We start from the raw sequence: 22,348 nt of genomic DNA on the forward strand, positions 1-22,348 counted from the left end.
CGCCACGTGCTCGCTGGAGGGCGGTGCAAGGGGCCGAACCGGCACGATGTTCTTGCTGCCTCTTCCGGCTGCGGGGCGATTTGTCGTCCGACGTCTGGGAGCGCAGCGTTTCGGGGGCCTGGGTCTCGCCGCCGCAGACATGACCAAGGTGAGAGGCGGGGGCTCGCTCCCGGGCCGCCACGCGAGCACTGCCCGCGGGCGACTGGGGCTGCGGGGCGGGGCGGAGCCGCGGGGTCCGGGGCTTCTGCATCAAGGCGCAATAATCCGTTAAAGGGAAAAGTTCTCCCCTTGGAGATCGGCTTTGGCCAGGGCCGCGGCCGGGAGCTGCGGATGCCCCCGAGGATCCCCCAGCCGGCTGTTTCCAGAGAGTGAGCTCTCTTCCTTCCATTGCTTCGATGACTGCTAGGTTCTGAGCTCTCTGGGTGAGAGTCATAGCAGTAGGTGCCATTGACTGAGCCCTCTCCCTGTGCCGTGCGCTCGTTTCCCTCATCATTTTGTTTAGTCCTCACAGTCACCAAAGAAAGGCCAGTGGCAGCATACCTTAGACTGGAGGAAGCCCAAGTTCGGCGAGGTGAAAGGTCTCCTAAGTTCCCTGAGTCAACCTGTCCCAGGGCTTCACACTAGGACCCCCCCCCCTGCTGAAATGAGAAGTCTCAAAGTTGCCTGAAAGGGTTTCCGTGAAAATAAAAGAACTGTCTTCCAGAAGAAAAGCTTTCTACACCTGATTGAGCTCCAAGAATGTATGAAGAAGGACACTGTTCGGTGTGAAGGATCTGGAAAGGGGAATGGCTCAGTGGAAGGAGCACAAGCTTGGGAGTCATGCCGGAGGGCCAGAAAGAAGTGACTGCCCCTGGCGAGGAATGTTCTAGATGGAACTTGAGGTTAGGTCTCATGGGAGTATCACAAATGGCAGAGGGACCAGACGCCTGATGGGTCCAGTTTCCTATGCTGTGCCACGTCCTACCCAGATAGCAGAAGTGTCCTGTTCCCTGCTTGCTTCCATGGAATCCCCAGGGAATGAGCAGTCTTAGGAAATGAGAACCTGGCAAAGTTACCAATGTCATGGAGGGGTGTTTTTTTATTTTGTTTTGTTTTGTTTTGGGTGTGTGTGTGTGTGTGTAAAAGACAGAAAAGGCAATGTTTTGTCTAAGCTTGGGTTTTGTGGAAAGGGCTAAAGACTGGGAGAGAAGGCATCTAGGTTCTCTCAGTCCTGCTGCACTGTGGCTGGTGTTTTAGACCAGGTTTCAGTTTCCTTATCTGCCAAGTGAGAATAAGACTACATGTTCTTTCCACCTCACAGAGTTGCCATAAGGCAAACAAAACATTTATAAAGTCATAAATTGACATGCGAAAACAAATACTAAGCAGTACTAGGATTCCTTCTATATTTTGTGTATCTGGGCCCTAGGGCTTGTGAAGGAGATGAAGGGAGGTCCACCACTAAGTGCTTGGCAGGATGCTCTGCCTCTGCCCCACCCTGGGAAGTTGAATACTTCTCTCTCAGCTTATGAGTTGGCCAGGGTCCTTACTAGTAATGGCAGTTATAGTCATTGGCTTGACTGGAACAGCTTCCCAGATGATGAGATTTGCTTATGAGGGTTGTAGGGGAGGTTCTGTGGCTGGGCCTAGGAATTACTGGTATAAGACATATTAATAGGAGAAAAGCATACACGTTTTGATATTTTTACATGTACACACAAGTCTACAAAAGGAAAAGGAAGCTCTCAAGAGGCTGCTAGGCCCCAAAACTTATATTCCTTTTCAAAAAAAGACCAGTACCTTGTGGGGATGTGACAAGACAAAGAGATCTGCACTAGGGACAGTAAATCGTGGAACAGTGACAAGGAAACATACGGGTGAAACAAATGGAAAATAAGGGGGATATCAGTAGGTTTGTTTGTACAGGTCCATTTAGGCATCAACTCCTAGTCTCTGGTGATAAGAATGTTTTCTTCCTGGCATGGGGGGGCACTTTTCTCATGGGGATTTTTATGACCTGCTTTTAGGTAGCAAGGGGAAGTCAAAGAGTTCTGTATCTCCTCTTTGTCAAGTGCCTGCAGCTCAAAATAACCAGTGGGCCAAAGTGGCATATTTTGGGGTGGTATGTTCTGAGTCCCTTCAGGATCTAAACTTGGTGACAAATGAGTTTCTTTTTCTTTTTTTTTTTTTTTTTGAGTGCAGTGGCATGCTCAGGACTACCGCAGCCTTGCCCTGCTGGGCGCAGGCGATCCTTCTGCCTCAGCCTTCCAAGGAACTGGAACTACAGGCACATGCCACCATGCCTGGCTAATTTTTATTTATTGGTAGAGATGAGCCAAGTTGCCCAGGCTGGTCTCTAACCTATGGGCTCACGCAGTCCTCTCATCTCAACCTCCTAAAGTGCTGGTGTTATAGGCATTAGCTACTATGCCTGTCCTGAGTTTGTTTCTTAAACGAAATACCTTTTTGCTTTATTTGAAAGTGAAGCCATTTCCTGGTAGGGACTATGAAAACACAGGTAGCAATGACAGCTCTGCTTTGGCAGGAATCTGAGACACTTAGGTATACATGTAGATGACTGCCCAGCACCTACTTCTTCTTTGGCTTTGTTCTTCTATCCTTGAAAAGGACCCAGTTGTGGTGGAATTATTTGCTCCTTTGTGAATTTGAGCCCTTCTAAGGGATCTACTCTAATTGTATTCATCTTTTTTGCTTATTCCCAGGGCCTTGTATTAGGAATCTATTCCAAAGATAAAGAAGAAGATGTGCCACAGTTTACAAGTGCAGGAGAGAATTTTGATAAATCAGTAGCTGGAAAGCTGAGAGAAGTTTTGAATGTGTAAGTTTTTCTTGTGGGTTCTAGTTCTTAAAGCACCTCCAAATCTAAAGAGAATATTTTTCTTATTCAATATAGCCATATAGTCAATATAGCCTTATTGTCAGTAGAGAAAATGCCCGGAAGTACCTTGGTCAAAATCAGAAGTGAAAGTATGTGTCTCTGGAATGTACTTTGTTATTCTGTACTCTGGGTGGGTCTGCAGTTCTGGGAAGTCAGACCATTTCCAGCTCAATCACAAGTCTGTTGTGAAGGACTGACCCAGAAGGATCTAGAAAGTTCCAGATTTCTTCAGGCCCCCCCCACCCCCACCCCCCAGCTCAAATTTACTTTTCCTGCCTTCCTGTCTGCCAGCCTTCCCTTCCCTCCAGCCTCTTTACCTCCTTTAACTCCTTTCTCTTTATGGGAGACAATAGGTCTCTAGAATAGTTAGAAACAGCTAGAAACTTCTGCTCTTTTATTGCATGCCTCAAGTTTCAAAGACTTCTCAAATTTTAAAGTGCAAGTGAATCATCTGAGTATATAGTTATTATGTAGATTCTAATTCAATAAGTCTCAGTGAGACCTCAGATCCCAAGTAGAGAAACATTGGAGCAACAGGCCACATTTGGCAGATATAGAAGTGACAGTATTAAGCCACTGCAATTATGTATTATTTAGATTACAGGCAACCTATTAGAATCTAATAGATGCAGTCTAATACTTATAGTAACTATCTAATCATTAGATAGCAAACTGCATCCTCTTACTGATTAGTTCTTTACCAGTAGACAGCCTTCTCAAGCACCTTGGTTAATTTATTAATCCAAAAAGTAACCTGTAAGAGTTCAGGACACCCTGGCCTTCCTAACCCATGATCGGTGTGGCTGCAGCCCAGAGCATATGTGCTCCACATTTGGCTACAGTCATGGATTTGTTTTGTTTGAAAATTGCCCAGGATCTCCATCTGTAGAAAAGTCCCAAAGACAGCCTCTAAGTCAAACACATTGCCGCCAGGTCAGCCACTTAGGTTAAGTAAATTTCTGTTAGATCTAATCTGAAAGTTTGCCACTAGTTTTTGAACGAGAATTAGAAGGGGCACATCTAAGAAATCTGGCCTGAGGGCATTCTGTATTTGAGTAAAAACATAAATGAAGCAAATCCACAGAAGCAATTAGAATATTGTGATAGTGCTAAAAGTATGTATATGTCACTTCCCAAGTGAGCAAACTGTAATTTTCACAACAATTTTCTCTTGTTTTAGATCTGGACCACCTCTGAAGGCAGGCAAGACCCGAACCTTTTATGGTCTACATCAGGTATAAGATGAAGTGATGTCCATTCTGTAAACTCTCAGTGAGCACCTACTGTATGCCAAGTACTGTGGCTGGCTGCCTTGTCGAACTAAAAATTTTGTCTTGAATTGTGTAGTTTTATTCCAGTATTAAGCAGAAGTATTTAAGATGGTAAAGAGCTGTCAACAAGTACTGTATATCTTATATTTTTTGAACTAAAGGGTTTCTTTCTCCAGTTGTGGCACTGTCTTACATAGAATTATTTGTAGGACTATCCTCACTGTATCTTTCAAACATACAAGTTATAAAATTTTGCCACAATTTAAGACACAAGAGCTTAAAGAAAAAAACCACAACAAAATTCACAGTGAGTTTAGCCCTGTGCTGTGGTTGAAGTAATTGTATATGAGCTCAGTGAGTCTCCCCACATGTACCATTCCCTGCTGGGAATGAACGTTTGGAAGAAAGAAATGGTTGATTTGGTGTCTTTGTTGGACAGGACTTCCCCAGCGTGGTGGTAGTCGGCCTTGGCAAAAAGGCAGCTGGAGTCGATGACCAGGAAAACTGGCATGAAGGCAAAGAAAACATCAGAGCTGCTGTTGCAGGTTATTTTCCTTTTTAAGTTTAATATTGAGAAGAATTTGAACATCTGCTTTTGGAAAATTATCTCTCTTCCCCTGTTTGTCCTCTTACCATCACCACCCGTACCATGGTCACACAGAAATAACTCATCTTAACAAAAATTCCATTTCCTTTACTGATTATACTTGGCCTTATTATAGATACAGAAGGTTACTTATAGAATTTATTGTTGGTATTTCTACATCTTGTTTCTGGAGGTTTTACTATTATTTGTTCTCTCTTGTAGTATTGACCTTAGAGCTGTATTTACCAGAAATTGTGGTATATGGATTTTTTCCTTTTTTTTACTACAACCCTTTGTATTTCCCAGAATACAAATCAGAGGATACGGAGGCAAGGTCTGGTGTGCTTGTTTATCAGTAGTCAAAGGTGTGTGGCTGTCCCAGTGTGTCCTGGACAGATGCCATTGAGTCACTTGAGAGCTGAGCAACAGGACAGGCTTTTCCCGTGGAGAGACTGGTTAAAAGATGCTTTGGAAACTTTTCTGAAACATTGATAATTGGCTTCATTAATCTTTGGCCCTGTGTATATCATAAGTGCTTGTTAAATTTGCTTTCAAAGTTCATTTAAGTGGTTATTCCATAACTCTTATTTGGGAATTTTTGCTGACCTGATCTTAATAAAATGCTGTGTTAATAATGGACTTTGCAGCTGGGCTTGGTGGCTCAGCCTGTAATCCCGCACCTTTGTGAGGCTGAGGTGAGTGGATTGCCTGAGCCCGCGGGTTTGAGACCCGCCCGGGCAGGCGAGACCTCATCTCTACAATAAATAAAAAATCAGCCGGGCGTGGTAGCGCGCGCCTGTAATTCCGGCTACTCAGAAGGCTGAGGCGGAAGGATCGCCGGAGCCCAGCAGGTCGAGGCTGCGGTGGCCGGGAGTGGCCACTGCACTCCAGTCTGGGCAACAGAGTGAGACTTCAACTCAAAAAAAACCAAAAAAAAACCCCAAAATAATGGACTTTGCTCAGTTCCTTGGATGTAATTTCAACATCATCATTTTTAATCTGAGAAGCTCTTGGTGGCTGGGAAGCTTCATAAGGAAATCACAGTTTTTCACAGGTAATTCTAAGAATCACTGCCACTTACTGAGGGGCCGTCCTGCTCTGAGAGGAGCTGTTCAATTTCTTCGTCTGTCCTTGCCACCACCTGGGGGGTGCATTCACGTCCTCATTTTACAGGAGAGGAAACATAAGCTTAGAACAGTCAGGTTCAGGGCTAGGATCTGAACCCCAGTCCTGTTTTCTCAGCACGCTTCACTGTGCCTCTGCTTTCTGCTATTTGAGCTGTCTGTGACTGACTCCAATTTTCTGGTTCTTCTGTCCTTTCAAAGCGGGGTGCAGGCAGGTTCAAGACCTGGAACTGTCTTCCGTGGAGGTGGATCCCTGTGGAGACGCTCAGGCCGCTGCAGAAGGAGCAGTGCTTGGTCTCTATGAATATGATGACCTAAAGCAGAAAAAGAAGACAGTCGTGTCAGCAAAGCTCTATGGAAGGTGATGGAAGGAAACCAGGAGGAGGGTGGTGCTCCTGGCTCTCATTATGTGCCTGTTTCCACCATAACTCCCTAGACCCATCCATGTTTGCTAGTTACTAGGAAGTCATGACCTGAGAGGGAGGAACAACGTGACAGACAAGTCCCCACAAGTTTCAATCCAGACAATTTTCATTTAACCAGAACCTACTGGCCTAAATGTTAGTGCTACACAGATGGAGGTATGCTATGGATACTAAAGGTCCTTGCCCTCATGGTCTAGGGTAGACTTGTCTCAGCAAATCTTTGGGCACCTATTATGTGATAGCACTATGCTAGGTTCTGGGCAACAGGGACCCTGCCATGAGCAGTGGACAGGATGAGACCTGCAATAGGCAGTGCTGAGTGCAGTGGGAGCCTTTGGCATAGCCCAGTGGCTGGCAGCTGTGAGTCGTGGTGGAGAGCGAGGGCACTAGAACCAGTTAGCCTGGGCTGGAGTCCTGGCTCTACCGCTTACTTGCTGGGTGGCCTTGGTTAAGTGACTAAAAGCTCTCTGTGCTTCACTTTCCTTTTTTTTTTTTTTTTTAGTCAAATTGTAATATCAGTCTCATGGGGTTTTTACTGATCTTCCAAAGACAGAACATGCCAAACGGGTAGCATGTGGTAGACACTCTAAGCTATCAGCTGTTATTTATCTACCTCCATGCCACCCTAAAAAGAGCTAGGGTTGTAAATCACGTGCTCATATCCTTTCTCTTCTAAAGCTGATCCTGCTGGGTGTGGTGCCTCACTCCTCTGCTCCCATCACTTTGGGAGGCAGAGGCGAGAGGATTATCTGAGCCCAGGAATTCGAGACTATTCTGAGCAACTTGGTGAGACCTAGTCTCTACAATAAATAAATAAATTAGCTGAGGGTGGTGGCGCATGCCTGTAGTTCTAGCTACTTGGAAGGCTGAGGTGGAAGGATGGCCTGAACCCAGGAGGTTGAAGCTGTGGTGAGTTAAAATGTGCCACTGCACTCCAGCCTGGGCAACAGAATGAGACTGATTCAAAAAAAAGAAAAAAAAAAACTGCTCCTTGCTCCCTAGAGCTTAGAGCCTTGACCCAGGCAAAAGAAGGCAGAAAGGCCTTCAGTTTCACACCAGAATTGTTAGCGCTAAGGGGCTCATTGTTCCTGATGCAGTGAAGGAGAACAAAATGGGCCTTTCTGTCTCTTGCTGACACCAGGGACCTCTTCCCTCAATTTGTATTGTAGATTTAGAGTTTCAGAGACCTGTTAGGTCTATAGCCATATTACCTGAATGTGCCCAGCCATTGTATCTGATCTCAGAAGCTAAGCAGGGTTGGGCCTGGTAAGTCGATAGAAGACTGCTTGGAAATACCAAGTGCTGTAGGCTTAAAAAATATATATCCAGCAGCCCTCTTTCAGATCCCCTCCCGCTTGGGAGCTTTTTTGTCTTCTTAATAAACTCCTGCTTTCTCACCTCTAAAAAAAAAAATACCCGCCGGGCTCGGTGGCTCAGCCTGTAATCCTGCGCCTTTGGGAGGCTGAGGTGAGTGGATTGCCTGAGCCCGCGGGTTCGAGACCCGCCTGGGCAGCAAGACCTCATCTCTACAATAAATCCAAAAATCAGCCGGGTATGGTAGTGCATGCCTGTAATTCCGGCTACTCGGAAGGCTGAGGCGGAAGGATCGCCGGAGCCCAGCAGGTCGAGGCTGCGGTGGCCGGGAGTGGCCACTGCACTCCAGTCCGGGCGACAGAATGAGACTCCAACTCAAAAAAAAAAAAAATACCCATCAGTGCACCCCCTTTTATGTAGGTGAGGATTCTGAAGGAAGGTGCTTGATCAGGTCTCCTCTGGTTCTGCTCCACAGGGGCCATGTTTTTACCTGTGTACCACATTTTCTGCTGCCCTGAGTTCGATCACAAAAAATTAACCCAGATCTTGTGTGTCAGTCATTTTTCATTTGTAGTCTTCCTCTTTTGTTTTCTGTAAGATAACAGCCTGTCCTAGCTGCAAGATGGTCAGTGTTCTTGAGAAGTGTGACAGTAACTTTGTGCCTGCTTCTGCCAGTGGGGATCAGGAGGCCTGGCAGAAAGGAGTTCTCTTTGCTTCGGGGCAGAACTTGGCACGCCAATTGATGGAGACGCCAGCCAATGAGATGACACCAACCAGATTTGCTGAAATTATTGAGAAGAATCTCAAAGGTGCTAGTAGTAAGACAGCGGTCCATATCAGGTAATTCAAGATTATGTCATAGACTCAGGATGTTATAGCTAGAAAGAACCTTTCAGATCCTAAAATCCAGCTCTCTTAGTATTCAGAGGAGTAACTTGGGACCAGAGAGGTGAGATGACGCACCAGAGGCTACACAAGAGCTGGGATAGGGCTCCGTTTTGAGGATCTTTCTAGCTTACCTTTCTTTGCCTTTGAGGGAGTGCCATAGCTTCACACTACATACTGTGTGTGTATGTGTGTGTTGTAACAGCCTTATTGTGACATAATTCACATATCCTACATTCACCCATATAAAGTATGCGATTTAGTGATTGTTAGTACGTTCACAGAGTTGTGCTACCAGGACCACAATCAATCTTAGAACATTTTCATCACCCCTAAAAGAAACCCTGTACCCATTTGCGGTGACTCCCTGCTTCCCCATGGATATTTGGATTATTTTCCTACCTTTTGGATACTATGAATAATGCATCTGTGAGTATTTGTGTACAGGTGTTTGTGTGGACATACTTTTGTTTCTTTTGATTATATGTCTAGGAGTTGAGTTGCTGAATCAAATGGTAACTCTGTTTAACTTTTGAAGAAAAGTACATGTTTTGTTTTGGTGAATTCTTCCTATCTTTTTGCTTTTTGAAGCAAGTGAAGAAGGCAGCATGTCTAACTAGGCATGGAATGAGAATTTCTGCCTCGTGAATTCCCTTAACTAGATTCCAGCATCGGTGCACCCAGCAGTCCCAAGTGTGCCGGCAGCGGGAGGCTGGTGGCCCTGAAGGCTGCCCTTCCAGTTCCATGACCCTCTTGGGGTCTCCCCACAACCCTTGAAGCAAACCAGGTCTGAACACTTGGGGATTTATGATTAAAACAAATTGACAGGTATTTGTTTTACATAAAGAATTCTGGCCGGACTCGGTGGCTCAGCCTGTTATCCCGCGCCTTGGGAGGCTGAGGTGAGTGGATCGCCTGAGCCCGCGGGTTCGAGACTCGCCTGGGCAACTTGGTGAGACCTCATCTCTACAATAAATCAAAAAACTAGCTGGGTGTGGTAGTGCGTGCCTGTAGTTCCAGCTACTTGGAAGGCTGAGGTGGAAGGATCGCTAGAGCCCAGCAGGTCGATGCCGGCCACCGCACTTCAGTCTGGGTGACAGAGTGAGACTCCAACTAAAAAAAAAAAAAGAATTCTGTAGTATCGAAGCTGTTTCTCAAGGGAACTTCCATTTAAAGTAAGCATTCTTTTAGTATTGTGATCAGAGTTCCTGTTTTTCAGGAAAGCACCTATGGTTTAGATAGTGAAGAAAAATTTGTAATCTGTAGAAGCTACAGTACTTAGAGCTTGACAAAATTTCTAGAATGGTTAGTATGGTTTAATCTGTGGCAATGTTTAGGCTCTGTAAAGGTGTCCTGGCAGAGACTGTTCCTTATTTTGTTTGAGGAGACACCTGAGCTACTTTGTGTTAGCAAATAGTGGCCATGACAGCATCTGTGGCATGCCTGGGAGTTTGGCATACCAAGATGCATGATGGTGGTCCTTGTCCTCAAAGAAGTGAGGATCTTGTAGGAAAGAATAGGTAGGTACTTGAGGAATGCAGAGGGTGCTACAGAGGATGAGGGGGATTGCCAGGGAATATGGAGCCTAAGCAGATCCTGGAGGTTGCCTAGAAGTAACCAGAGAGAGAGGTAGGGCATTTCAGGTGAGGAAGCAGATGCAGAGTGGCCCTTTGGGAAGTTGCAAGGCCTGTGAGAGGCTTGCGAGAAAGTTGCAAAAGAGTTCAGCAGAAGGCCAGGCATGGTGGCTCACAGGTATAATCCCAGCACTTTGGGAGGCTGAGGTGAGAGAACTGCCTGAGCCCATGGGTTCAAGACCAGCCTGGGCAACTTGGTGAGACTTCATCTCTACACCTGGTTCTAATAATAAAATTAGCTGGTCATGGTGGCACGTGCCTATAGTTCCAGCTACTTAGAAGGCTGAGACAGAAGGATCGCCTGAGCCCAGCAGATTGTGTCTGTGGTGGCCTTGAGCATGCTACTGCACTCCAGCCTGGGTGACAGAGTGAGACTCCGACTCCAAAAAAAAAAAAAAAGAGTTCAGCAGAGACCAGGCAGGACATGTGAGTGGCATATGGCTGCACCAAACCGTCTCCAGTGTAGGTGGGTATACATCAAAGAAATACAGACAGATCCTTCTTACAGAAGGGCAGGACTTCAATCAAACTCAAGTACTGAATTTGTGACTAAAAATGCCCACATTGTACAGCCTTGTTTCTTTTGAAGTGATTTTTAAAAATTGTCCTATCTTCCATTTTTATATTCTTTTTCCTTTGAAGTTTGGTGGCCATTCCTCCATGGTGTAGTCCTAGTTTAATAGTTTTAACAGACAGATAGGCAGATGCAGGAGTATTCCTTGGCTGTAGTTGTGGGTCTGTGGGAGTATAGGATTCCCTCTTGGCCTAGTTACTGTGGGCAGAAATCAATACAAAGCCCTTTGTGCCCCCAGCCTAGAAAGGATAGCAATATGGCATCAGTTTTCTAGTTTGCATAAAGACATTTCCATTCTATTAACCCCACTGATCCTGTGTTAAAGTAAGGCCTAATTAGTTTCCCCACTTCAAAGACATCTTAAACTGTGATTGAAACTGTGAGAAATAGTGTGACAACACTGAAAAGAGAGAATTCCAGCAATTCTAAAAAAGCAAAGAAATTTTATTCCAGTCAGTGGAATATAGCTTTGCTGTTTTTTTGCTTGTTGACTTTTTTTTATCATTTTTAGAAATAGCAAAAATAAAGCAATGGACCCCTTAATCATCTTTAAGCATCCTTTAGGGTCTCAGAGTCTGACTAATTTCATCTGTAAAACTTCAGAAATATCTGAGTAGATTGGGGGGAAAAAACCAAGTAATTGTTTACTGACTGTACACTATTACTTGGCATCGTATTAAGTACCATACGTGAACCTCTTAGTTATTCTGTGATCTTTAGATGGAGGAATTATTGACCTCATTTTTATAGATGAGAAAATAGGCTCAGAATCGAACGACTTCCCCAGAATTTTATACAGAAAACAAATAATAGGACTTAATAATTGAAACCTTGTTTGTATATTATGCTTTTTTTGTATGCTGATGAGCTTTTTAAATAAGTATTCTGAAATAAAGGTAACAGTATATTTACTTTTTTCCCCTTCCTGTCCTACAGACCCAAGTCTTGGATTGAGGAGCAGGAAATGGGATCATTCCTAAGTGTGGCCAAAGGATCGGATGAGCCCCCAATCTTCTTGGAAATTCACTACACAGGCAGCCCCAATGCAAATGAACCGCCCCTGGTGTTTGTTGGGAAGGGAATTACCTTTGACAGGTACTTTATGGTGCTTAGTATTTTGGTGAATGTTTTGTATACACTTTTTATTTGGTGTGTAATTTGATTCAGAAGCATTGTGTTTGGTCAAATATTACGTATTAACTTTAAATTTACTAAGCTACTACCTATAAAATGCCTACTATGTATCAGAGACCATTAGGCATTTTACATATGGTAGCACAGAGGTATGACTAATACCTCTGTGAGCTAGGTATTGTGAACATTATACAGATAAGGAAACCATGACTCTGAGAGGTTAAATAATTTGTTCAGAGTCCCATAACTAATGAGTAGGAAGTTAAACTCAGTTTTGTCTGGAAAGTGGATAGAAGGGAAATGTCCTATGCACCAGTGTGCCCCCTCTGCCCATGTCTTTTTCTTGTTTTGAATCAGTGGATCATCTTTGATTCTAGGCCTACATGCCAGCCATCTAATTACCAGGGTTTCCAAGGTAAGCGAGGATCAGGGCCTGATTTCTAAGGAAAGCAGACCTCAGCAGGGAATAGATGTCTCTCCTTTGAGCCACCAGGGTATGTCAGCAGCAGAGTTCCATTAGAACTCGGAGTTGAAGCCCCTGGCTCTGCCTGCCCTGTGACACATGTTACTTCTGGACTCTTTGGACTGGAAGCAGAAGAGACACTAGTTAGTCAGAAACCTCTTTAGGGGTAGTGGTGTGGCTTCTTGCTGATCACTAAATAAAGCCTTACTTAGCTCTTGTGTCATAGCGCTGTCCCCAAGGATTTGTGCCTGTGCCTCATTCAGGTTGTATTTTGCCATCAGCAGGATGTAGCACACCTTGTATGGTGTCAGAAGGACATGTTACCCCTCTGTCCTTTTGTGGGTTTGAAAGGAATGCTCTCCGTCTTCTATGAGTCTGTCACCTTTCCTTAACAGCTCATGGCTCAGGTTCCATAAGTTGATCAATTAATAACATTTGCTGAAAAGACCATCTCTGTGGGTATCGGGAGTTAATGAGATAACGCAGAGCTGGAATTTGTGCATTAATTTTATTATGTCATAATATTTCCAGTGGCACTGCTGAAATTTCTTTCAAATAAACCGAGCTAAGACACCCACCTCTATTTCTGTAATTATTTTGTATCTTTTATAAGGACTACAATGTCATCATTGAAAGTGTTGAAATCAGATTCTACATTTAGAAATTTGAGTTTTCTTTGCCAGTTATATGGTGGGGTTTAGGTGGTAGTTAACCCTCACTTTATGTATTCTTCTTTAAGATGATTTTGGCCATCTTCTTTGCCATTAATATTATACATTGTTCTTTTCTCCTGTAGTGGTGGTATCTCCATCAAGCCTTCTGCAAATATGGACCTCATGAGGGCTGACATGGGGGGAGCTGCAACTATATGTTCTGCCATTGTGTCTGCTGCAAAACTCAATTTACCCATTAATATCATAGGTAAGTGGGGAAAGGGATTATATCTTGGAGAACTTCTGGGATCCAGTCACATGCTGGAACTGAGACAGTAGACATGGTTTTCCCTAATATGAAAAGATTAAGAAGTGGTTTTTAAATAGCTTTTCTTTTTTCTTTTTTGAGTTGGAGTCTCACTCTGTCGCCCAGACTGGAGTGCAGTGGCCGCTCCCGGCCACCGCAGCCTTGACCTGCTGGGCTCCGGCGATCCTTCCACCTCAGCCTTCCGAGTAGCTGGAACTACAGGTGAGCGCTACCACGCCCGGCTGATTTTTTGATTTATTGTAGAGATGAGGTCTCGCTGCCCAGGTGGGTCTCGAACCCGCGGGCTCAGGCAATCCACTCACCTCAGCCTCCCAAAGGCGCGGGATTACAGGCTGAGCCACCGAGCCGACCTAAATAGCTTTTCATCAAGCCGGCAGCTATTTAGCTCAGATAAGTGTTTCCCTATCTGAGCTGATTGAGTTAAATGTGTTTTGCAAGCAGTTGACTGTAACTAGAATTGATTTGTTTTACATCTGCAAAAAGTGGTTAGCAGTCAGGGTCACATAATGTCAAGTTTGTGGTTTACTCTAGTAAAAACTGCTCAGTAGTTGAGGTGGAAGGATGTTGCTGGTTCATTTACTGATCGCCTTATAGGATTGTGGCTGATTAAATGACATGATACACAGAAAGTGCCTGGGACAAAAAAGTGCTCGGCACATGGCAGCTCTTAGTATTGTAGGGTTATTATATTATTACAGACACAGTGCTGGGAGTTGGTAGCACTGCTTATATATACCGATGCTTCAGAGGACGGGAGAGAGGGGAAGAGACTTAGGTTAAATGACATGCCCAGTGTCACACATTGCACAGGGAAGGCAGAAGTGGAATCAGGTCTGTCTGATGTGCCCCTTCCTTCAATAACCTAGTGCTTTTTTTTCTCAACTATCTGAAAGCAAGTTGCAGGCATCATGACATGCCTGCATTCTATATAATGACATTCTATATAATGACAATATCATTATCTTTTCCAAGGATTAGTATAGTAACCTAATTCAGATTTCCCAATTGTATAAAAAAATGTTCATTTTATTTATTTATATGTAGTTTTTAATTCTAGGAGCTAATCAAGAGTTATACATCGTCTTTGGTTATCATGTTCCTTTAAACTTGGTTGTCATGTTCTAGATTTCTTTAATCTAGAACCCTATAACCGCCCTTTTTCCTTTGGTAATATTGGCAGTTTTGAAGGGTCTAGGCTTGTCTCATGATGTTCCACAATTCAGGTTTATATGATTGTTTCTTCTTGATTAGAATCAAGTTAGACTTCTTTGGTGAGAATGCTATGTGGGTGATATGTATTTCCTGTTGCAGACACACATAATGGCAGTTGTGTCATTGGTAATGTTAAATTTGATCACTTGGTTAAGGTAGTGTCTGTCTGGCTTGCATCTGATGGTTCACCAGTGGTCTTCCTGTTCCATGGGTGGTATTTGGACCTAGCATGTTCCATGTTCCTTCATATGTTCTTTCCAATAGGTTTGGCCCCTCTTTGTGAAAATATGCCTAGCGGCAAGGCCAACAAGCCAGGGGATGTTGTTAGAGCCAAGAACGGGAAGACCATACAGGTTTGTAAGTGGAAGACCCAGCACTTCCCCTGTCTGGTGTTTCTCAGGAGTCCCATGGTAGCCATGTAAAAACCATGGCTTGAATGGGCATACAGCCCTGGCTCCATGGGGGGAGAGGTTGGTGTCTTTAGTGCTGAGTAGCTTCTTCTGCAAAGGCATAAGTATCTTCCTGAGAAATTTACTTATTGCCTTACTGTTCCTCCTCCTCATATGTTAAACACACAAATTACCACAGACTTGCAGCCAGCCCTGCAGTGCTTGGCAAAGCATTTTCTAAATGTACCTGTGCTGTGAGAAACTTTTTCCAGGAAAACACTGCCCTACATCATGGGCCCTGCATTCTTGGAGTTATGGCAGCAAGCCGTCTGTGTGGCACATGCATGTCCTTAATGATTGGGCCTCTATTAAAAAGAAAGGAGTATACTTAGTTAGAAAGTTGCAGGAGTTTTTATATCTGGGATCTAGGCTGCTATTTAGCTGTAGTTTTCTTAAACTCTAGCCTATTTGTTTTCAGGAATCTTTACATTTCCCCCCTTCTTTTTCTACATTTCTTAGTAAAATGGAGCAGACTTTTTAAAATTTAATTCAGCTTCCAAACTCATCATCCTTGAGTCATCAACTCTGATGCAGGGATTACTAAATTATACTTGCTCTCCAGATTAGATAGGTTTCTGTTCTCATTGAAGTTTAATTAAGTATGTTTGATACTTGATGACAGTAGTTTTTTTCAACCTTTTCTTGTATGTTTTTGAGACAGTATCTCACTCTGTTGCCCAGGCTGGAGTGCAGTGGCATGATCATGGCTCGCTGCAGCCTCAACCTTCTGGGCTTAGGCAATACTTCCACCTCAGCCTCCCGAGTAGCTGGAACTACTGGCGTGTGCCATCACACCTGTCTGATTTTTTTTTTTTTTTTTAATAAATACGAGGTCTTGCTATGTTGCCCAGGCTGGCCTTAAACTCTGGGACTCAAGCAGTTCTCCTGCCTCAGTGTCCCAAAGTACTGGATTTACAAGTGTGAGCCACTGTACCCAGCCCCACTTTTTAATCAGACACAGTTGTACATGTCTCATTTTCATACTCATCACTTCTGCTGTTTTACCCTTTCTGTTTTGACACCCCTGCAGGTTGATAACACTGATGCTGAGGGGAGGCTCATCTTGGCCGATGCACTCTGTTATGCACACACCTTTAACCCAAAGGTCATCATCAATGCTGCCACCTTGACAGGTCAGACCATGGTTTCCCTGATTTTGGTCAAAGGAAGTCTTGCTTGTTGCATAGCGTGCACACTTTACTTGGGCCGCTATTTTGCTAAATTTGGCTCGCTCCATTGGCATTCAGAGATCTTTCACCAGAGCAATTTTTTTGCGGTTGTAAAATGTTTTGAATATTAGATTTGTTGTTTATTAAACTTCCCAGGCTGTACCTTTAAAAAAAAGAAATAACAAGTGGACCAGATTAGCCCATCTAATCTAGAGTGGCATCCAAAGATAACGTCGAGATATTTTCTGTTAAAATTATTATTTGATGTAACTCTGAAAAGATTAATGATAAATCCCCACATTAATAGCTTCTTCTTTTTTTTGGCTAATTGTAATATATCTGATGATTTGATTTCCACTGAGTTTTCTGAAGTTGTTTTTTGTTTTTTAAATCATTTTAAGAGCTGTGGTTCCAGTTGGAGCACGTTAAATATTTATGTCTGTCATTGTCTTTACTTTTAAAAGAAGATACCATGTTCTTGTTTGAGATTAGTGTTCATTTTTCTATGAGAAATTTAAAAATGGATGCAAGACTCTTGTGGGGTTGATTGAAATATTTTGAGGACAAGTGAATAAGTATCTAAAAAAAAACTTGAAAGATAAAGTATTAATAAGTGTGTATACAGTTGTTTCTCAAGATCCATAGGGGATTGGTTCCCGGATCCACCCCCATCACATACCTAATTCATGGATACTCACATCCTTTTATATAAAATGTTACAGTATTTGCCTATAACTTACATAGATACTCTTACAGACTCAAAATCATCTCTGAATCATTACGATACCAGATACTATGTAAATGAAAATAGTTGTTCTACTGTACTATTTGGGGACTAATGACAAGGAAAAATGACTATATATATGCAGTACAGATACAACCCATCTTTTTTTTTTTGAGTTGGAGTCTCACTCTGTCACCCAGACTGGAGTGCAGTGGCACGCTTATGGCCACCACAGCCTCGACCTGCTGGGTTCAGGCAACCCTTCTGCCTCAGCCTCCCAAGTAGCTGGAACTACAGGTGCATGTCACCACGCCTGGCTAGTTTTTGTGATTTATTGTTGAGATGAGGTCTCACCAAGTTGCCAGACTGGTCCCAAACCCCCCAGGCTTAGGCAGTCCTCTCACCTCGGTCTCCCAAAGTGCTGGTATTACAGGCTGAGCCACCGTGCCCTGCCTTTTTTTCCCCCAAATATTTTCTGTCTGCAATTGGTTGAATCCATGCATGAGAATCTGTGGGTATGGAGGGCCAACCGTATGTAGTAGTATCTTCAAGTTTCCATTTTCCTTGGGGGAGATGCTAACGCTTAGTTTCATGCAAAGCCACAGTTAAGGATTAAGGAGCAACCTGGACATGCTTTGCATTACAGGGAGCAAATGCCACTGTGAAGACTATAACATTTCTTCCAACACCAGTGCCATCTCCTCTGACATCCCATGTGCATGTCCTAGTACTGGTGGTGGATTCAGTGGGTTGTTCCCTTATGTTCGATATGCTCATCCTAGTACTGAAGGATAGTAAGATTTTCTTTTTCCATTCAATATGTATTTACTGAGCTCCTTTCTGCAAGGCAGTATGGTAGGCCCTGAGAATATACCCTGACCCAGTGTTTACAGGCAAGGCCAGGCAAACAAATGAGACTGCTGGAAATGAGTACCACAGCTAAAGAAGGCAGCACGAGGCTGCAACCTGATTGTATACTCAAGACAACCTGCAAATCTGGTTGATTTTTTAAAAAATATGCTACTTAATTGGAAAGAGGAGTTGGCCAATGAGATACAACTTTGTTGGAGAAGGAAATAAAGGTGAAACAAACAAATATGATTCAATAACAGACTTTTTTTTTTGAATCAGAGTGTTACTCTGTTGCCCTGGTAGGAGTGCAGTGGCATGATCATGGCTCACCATAGCCTCCAACTCCTAGACTTCGGTGATCTCTGCCTCAGATTCCCGAGTAGCTGGGACTACAGGCACATACCACCAAGACTGGCTAATTTTAAAATTTTTTATAGAGATATGAGGTCTTGTTATGTTTTCTAGGTTGGTCTCAAACTCCTGGGCTCAAATAATCTTACCTTGGCCTCCCAAAGTGCTGGGATTAAGGCATGAGCCATCACGCCAAGCCTATAACAGATACTTTTTTAAAAAGGCATTAAAGTCTTACAGTAGATACTTACTGAAATGTGTTTAACATTGCTGAAAAGTTAGAGATGCTTCAGTGCTAGTATGTAAATTGTTATACCTTTATCCAGTGTACTGTTTTAAAATAAAAAATGCTTTCCAACATTTATTTACAAAAGAGGAATAAATTTTTAAAGCATAAAAATAACACATTTTTAACACATAGAGTGTGGTCTTAGTTATTTTTTAAATAATTTAGAAATCAAGGCTGGTCTCGGTGGCTGAGCCAGTAATCCCAGCACTTTGCAAGGCACAGGCAAGTGGATTGCCTGAGCCCATGGGTTTGAGACCAGCCCAGGCAACTTGGTGAGACTTCATCCCTACAATATAGCTGGATGTGGTAGTGTGCGCCTGGAGCCCAGCAGGCCGATGCTGGGGTGGCCGTGAGGGTGCCACTGCACTCCAGCCTGAGCGACACAGTGAGACTCCAACGCAAAAAAAACCCAACTTTACAAATCTGAAAGGAAATACCAAAAATAGGTAACAGTTGTCCCTGAGATGAGATTATTGATGATGTTTGATAGCATCCTTTTTTGCATTTCCTTAATTTAAGATGATTTTAGTTTGAGAAATATAAAGATATATTAAATACATAAAGATTTTATAAGCTTATCTGTTTTTGAAAATGAAGAAGATAAAGAGGCTTAAAGTTTTGATTTGATGCCTATAGAGACTGCACTTGACCTGAGGGCTTGTGTCTTACAGGTGCCATGGACATAGCTTTGGGGTCAGGTGCGACCGGGGTCTTCACCAATTCATCCTGGCTCTGGAACAAACTGTTTGAGGTTAGGAAAACTACACACAGATCTAAATTATAGAGATGTGAATCAATTCCTCCAGCCTTAGAATGATAGATTTCTTCAGCCTCTTTGTTAAACTGATTTTTATGCTATGTGTTTGCCTGTGAATTGAAAATGAACCATAGCAATGAACTTGATTTAGTGGCTTTGGGTTTTCTACAGATGCCCCTAAGGGATGGGTATGATGCCACCTTACTCTCTTCCAGTTGCCTCATGAGGTAAAATGAGGTGAACATGCCTTATGAATAACATGGCCATAGTAGAATCCCTGAGGTAGCAAAGGGTATGCGGACAGCTTTGTGGAAAAGGAGTGGCCTTTTAGTGACTGATGCTGTGAGATGAATATATGAGCCGTGTAAGGAAGCTCGCCGCATGCAGACAAGGGCGTCTTCTAAGTATCGTGTCTTTGCCTCCTTTTGCAACCTTTGCAGCCTGCCTCTTCCCAGCAGTCATCTCCCATATTGCCACCACCACCGTCTACACACACACACATATGCACATTCACACGCTTAAACTTGCTGCCATCTGCTTTCACCTGCTGACACCAATCGCCTGACTCACCGACTCTGGACTCTTGGTGACACCCAGCTCTTGTCCTGCTTTCATCTCCTTGGTGGGCTGTTCCCTCTGTCCACCATTTGGCTGGTGTTCAGTCCTAGGTCACAGGTTCTTCTTCATGGTCCTCATGGGAAAGCTCTAACCAGTGCCTCTGCTGATTGCTTCGGACTCTCTCTTAAGCTCTTGCCTCTGTATCTCCACTTGGCAGCCAGATGGCTCCAGGAGGCAGCTCACTCGATCACTCTTTCAGTGAATAATTAATGGGAGCTTACTGTGTGCCAGTGGGGCACAAACACAAAATGACCCTAAATGTATTCTTGAGGTTGATCTAAGGTTCTAGATGTATTTTCACTCTAAGCCGCTCCCCCACCATATCTGTTGTCTTAATCATTTGTGAAGCCCCAACCATCCAACCTCTGCAGTACTCAACAGAGCTGTTTTCTTCCCGATGGGGCCAGGAGCCTCTCCTCTGGCCTCCCACTTGCCCGGTGTCCCTCCCTGTCATGGCACCCACGGCATTGTTGTTTGGACTTTGTAAAAACATTTAAGCTTTTAAAAAAAGAAGTCCAAGTTATATGTGCATAAACATTGTTTAAATCAACAGTCAGAGCCTATAGTGTTTTCTGGAGGCATCCACTTTCAACCCTTGGCTGATTTATCTGGTGCTTATTTATGTCCTCAAACAACAGCTTATGTTGCTGCTTCTGGATTTTTCACTTCTGGGTCTTATGTCTGACTTTTTACTACAGCGAATTAAACCATCTGTTTATGTATCTATTGCTCCTACTCGCCTCTGGGCCCTTTGGTGGCTTACATATTAATATTTCAGCACAGCTGGTGGTGCTCAGTAGAAGTTCAATAAACAGTGAATGAAGGAACAAGGTCACCTTGTCGCCGGATCTGCCCTTCAGTGATGAAGGTCCAGGCATGTGTTTCCAGTGCACTTGAGGTGTCCAGCCTCGTGAAGACTTGCACCCTAATCAAACCCACAAAACCTTTTATTTATTTATTTAATATTTGCCAGAGTCTCACTCTGTCACCCAGGCTGGGATGCAACAGCAAGATCACAATTCACAGCAGCCTTGAGCTCCTGGGCTCAGTCAGTCCTTTCACGTCAGTCTCTTGAGTAGTTAGGACTACAAGCACGTGCCACTATGCCTGATTGGTTTTTATTTTTTTGTAGAGACAAGGTCTTGCTATGTTGCTTAGGCTGGTTTTGAACTCCTGGCCTCAAGCAATTCTCTATCCTTGGACACCCAGATTGCTGGGATTACAGGCGTGAGCCACCATGTCTGGTCTATAATTTTATTTAGATAATTTTAGCCAATGCCCTACAGATTTGTGGAATTTTTTCACTGCATTCCTGATTTGTTTTATAATTTTTAGATAAATATTTTGATGAATGGACACAATTCTGAGACCTTTTTTTATAGTTTCTTGTTTTAGAGTATTGTAAGAGGCTAGAACAATTCTTTCCTTCACTCACTGAGTATGTCAGTGCTGTGAATTTTCCAGAATCTACTTCATCCAGTCTGACAACTATGGTACCTGTTTTTTAGGCCAGCATTGAGACAGGGGACCGTGTCTGGAGGATGCCTCTCTTTGAACATTACACAAGACAGGTTATAGATTGTCAACTTGCTGATGTTAACAATATTGGAAAGTACAGGTATGTAAAATAAACTAAAGGTACATTTTTAGTCATCCTTGGTTGCTAAAATGACTGTTTTCAGCATTATCCCCTTTGCAAGAAGTTTAACTGTCCAATTTCCTTTTGATGTAGAGCTTGTAAACTTTTTGATGTCTTCAACTTTTTCAGGATATTTCTCTAAGTGGTTCTCAAAATTTTACATCTTTTCAAATCAAAAGGTGCTTTTAAGCAAATGATAAGGGTCAGAGATGGAAAATGTGAGAATTCCTTACTGTGGCAAAAAAGAATCTAGAATTTATCCTTGACTATGTAGAGCCAGATCTGAAAATAGGTTTTCTGAAAGTGATTTGTGGGTTATAAGCTTGACTTTTGTTCTCTCTACTTAGCAGAAACGTAGGATCTTTGTGAAATTTCCAGTGCACTTTTACGTGGAGATAAGTAATGCTGCTTCTGTTTCTCTTCAGATCTGCAGGAGCATGCACAGCTGCCGCGTTCCTGAAAGAGTTTGTGACTCATCCTAAGTGGGCACATTTGGACATCGCAGGTGTGATGACCAGCAAGGATGAGGTTCCCTATCTGCGCAAGGGCATGACCGGGAGGCCCACGAGGACTCTCATAGAATTCCTACTTCGCTTCAGTCAAGACGATGCTTAGTTCAGATGCTCCGAAATTTATTCATTCTCTCTTAAATTGGACACTTGAGCTTCAAAAGGTTTTTAAATGGATGGAAATCTTTTAAAGTAAACATAGGCTGATATTTTAAAATGTAGAACACAATGAAATTGGTATGCCTTGATTTGGTTTTTTATTTGTGCAGAAATTTTTAAAAGTAAAACTAATATCTTGCTCAGCAAGAATTTTTAAGACATTCTATATATGATGATTAATTTTTTAAACTTCCTAATTACTTTTTAAAGTATGTGTTTTTACTTGAGAAGCAAAATTATATTTCTGATTTGTGATGCCAGGAACATAAGCAAACTTATGGTTACTGTGCATTTGCCAGAAACAATAAATCCAACTTTTTGTGCTCTGCAGTATGGCTGTGATATTTATTT

The 22,348-nt window shown here is 43.2% G+C and overlaps 1 protein-coding gene across 2 annotated transcripts; it reads left to right on the plus strand.

Annotated features, from left to right (window-relative positions):
* Positions 1–6: 6 nt before the first annotated feature.
* LAP3 (leucine aminopeptidase 3) lies at positions 7–22,327 on the plus strand. 2 transcript variants are annotated; one of them, XM_008051906.1, is made up of 13 exons: positions 7–148; positions 2,703–2,818; positions 4,059–4,113; positions 4,589–4,694; positions 6,061–6,220; positions 8,274–8,438; positions 11,628–11,786; positions 13,085–13,209; positions 14,746–14,834; positions 15,961–16,063; positions 18,987–19,066; positions 21,199–21,308; positions 21,755–22,327. In XM_008051906.1, exons 1-13 carry the CDS (start codon positions 47–49, stop codon positions 21,942–21,944), a joined length of 1,560 nt encoding a protein of 519 aa, XP_008050097.1. In that variant the 5' UTR covers positions 7–46; the 3' UTR covers positions 21,945–22,327. The 2 variants fall into 2 exon arrangements, with proteins under 2 accessions (XP_008050097.1, XP_021565182.1); XM_021709507.1 differs by having other exon boundaries at positions 25–148; positions 2,703–2,822.
* The last annotated feature ends 21 nt before the right edge of the window (positions 22,328–22,348 follow it).

The sequence above is a fragment of the Carlito syrichta genome, unplaced genomic scaffold (assembly GCF_000164805.1).
Source record: "Carlito syrichta isolate Samal-C Ts95f unplaced genomic scaffold, Tarsius_syrichta-2.0.1 Scaffold243451, whole genome shotgun sequence".
NCBI classification, from domain to species: Eukaryota; Metazoa; Chordata; class Mammalia; order Primates; family Tarsiidae; genus Carlito; species Carlito syrichta.

Excerpts from the sequence above, each read along its gene's own strand:
- LAP3 (XM_008051906.1), top strand. The coding sequence starts at position 47 with ATGTTCTTGCTGCCTCTTCCGGCTGCGGGGCGATTTGTCGTCCGACGT. Across the intron at positions 2,819-4,058 it reads CTGAGAGAAGTTTTGAATGT|ATCTGGACCACCTCTGAAGG; the intron begins GTAAGTTTTTCT and ends CTCTTGTTTTAG. Across the intron at positions 21,309-21,754 it reads AACAATATTGGAAAGTACAG|ATCTGCAGGAGCATGCACAG; the intron begins GTATGTAAAATA and ends GTTTCTCTTCAG.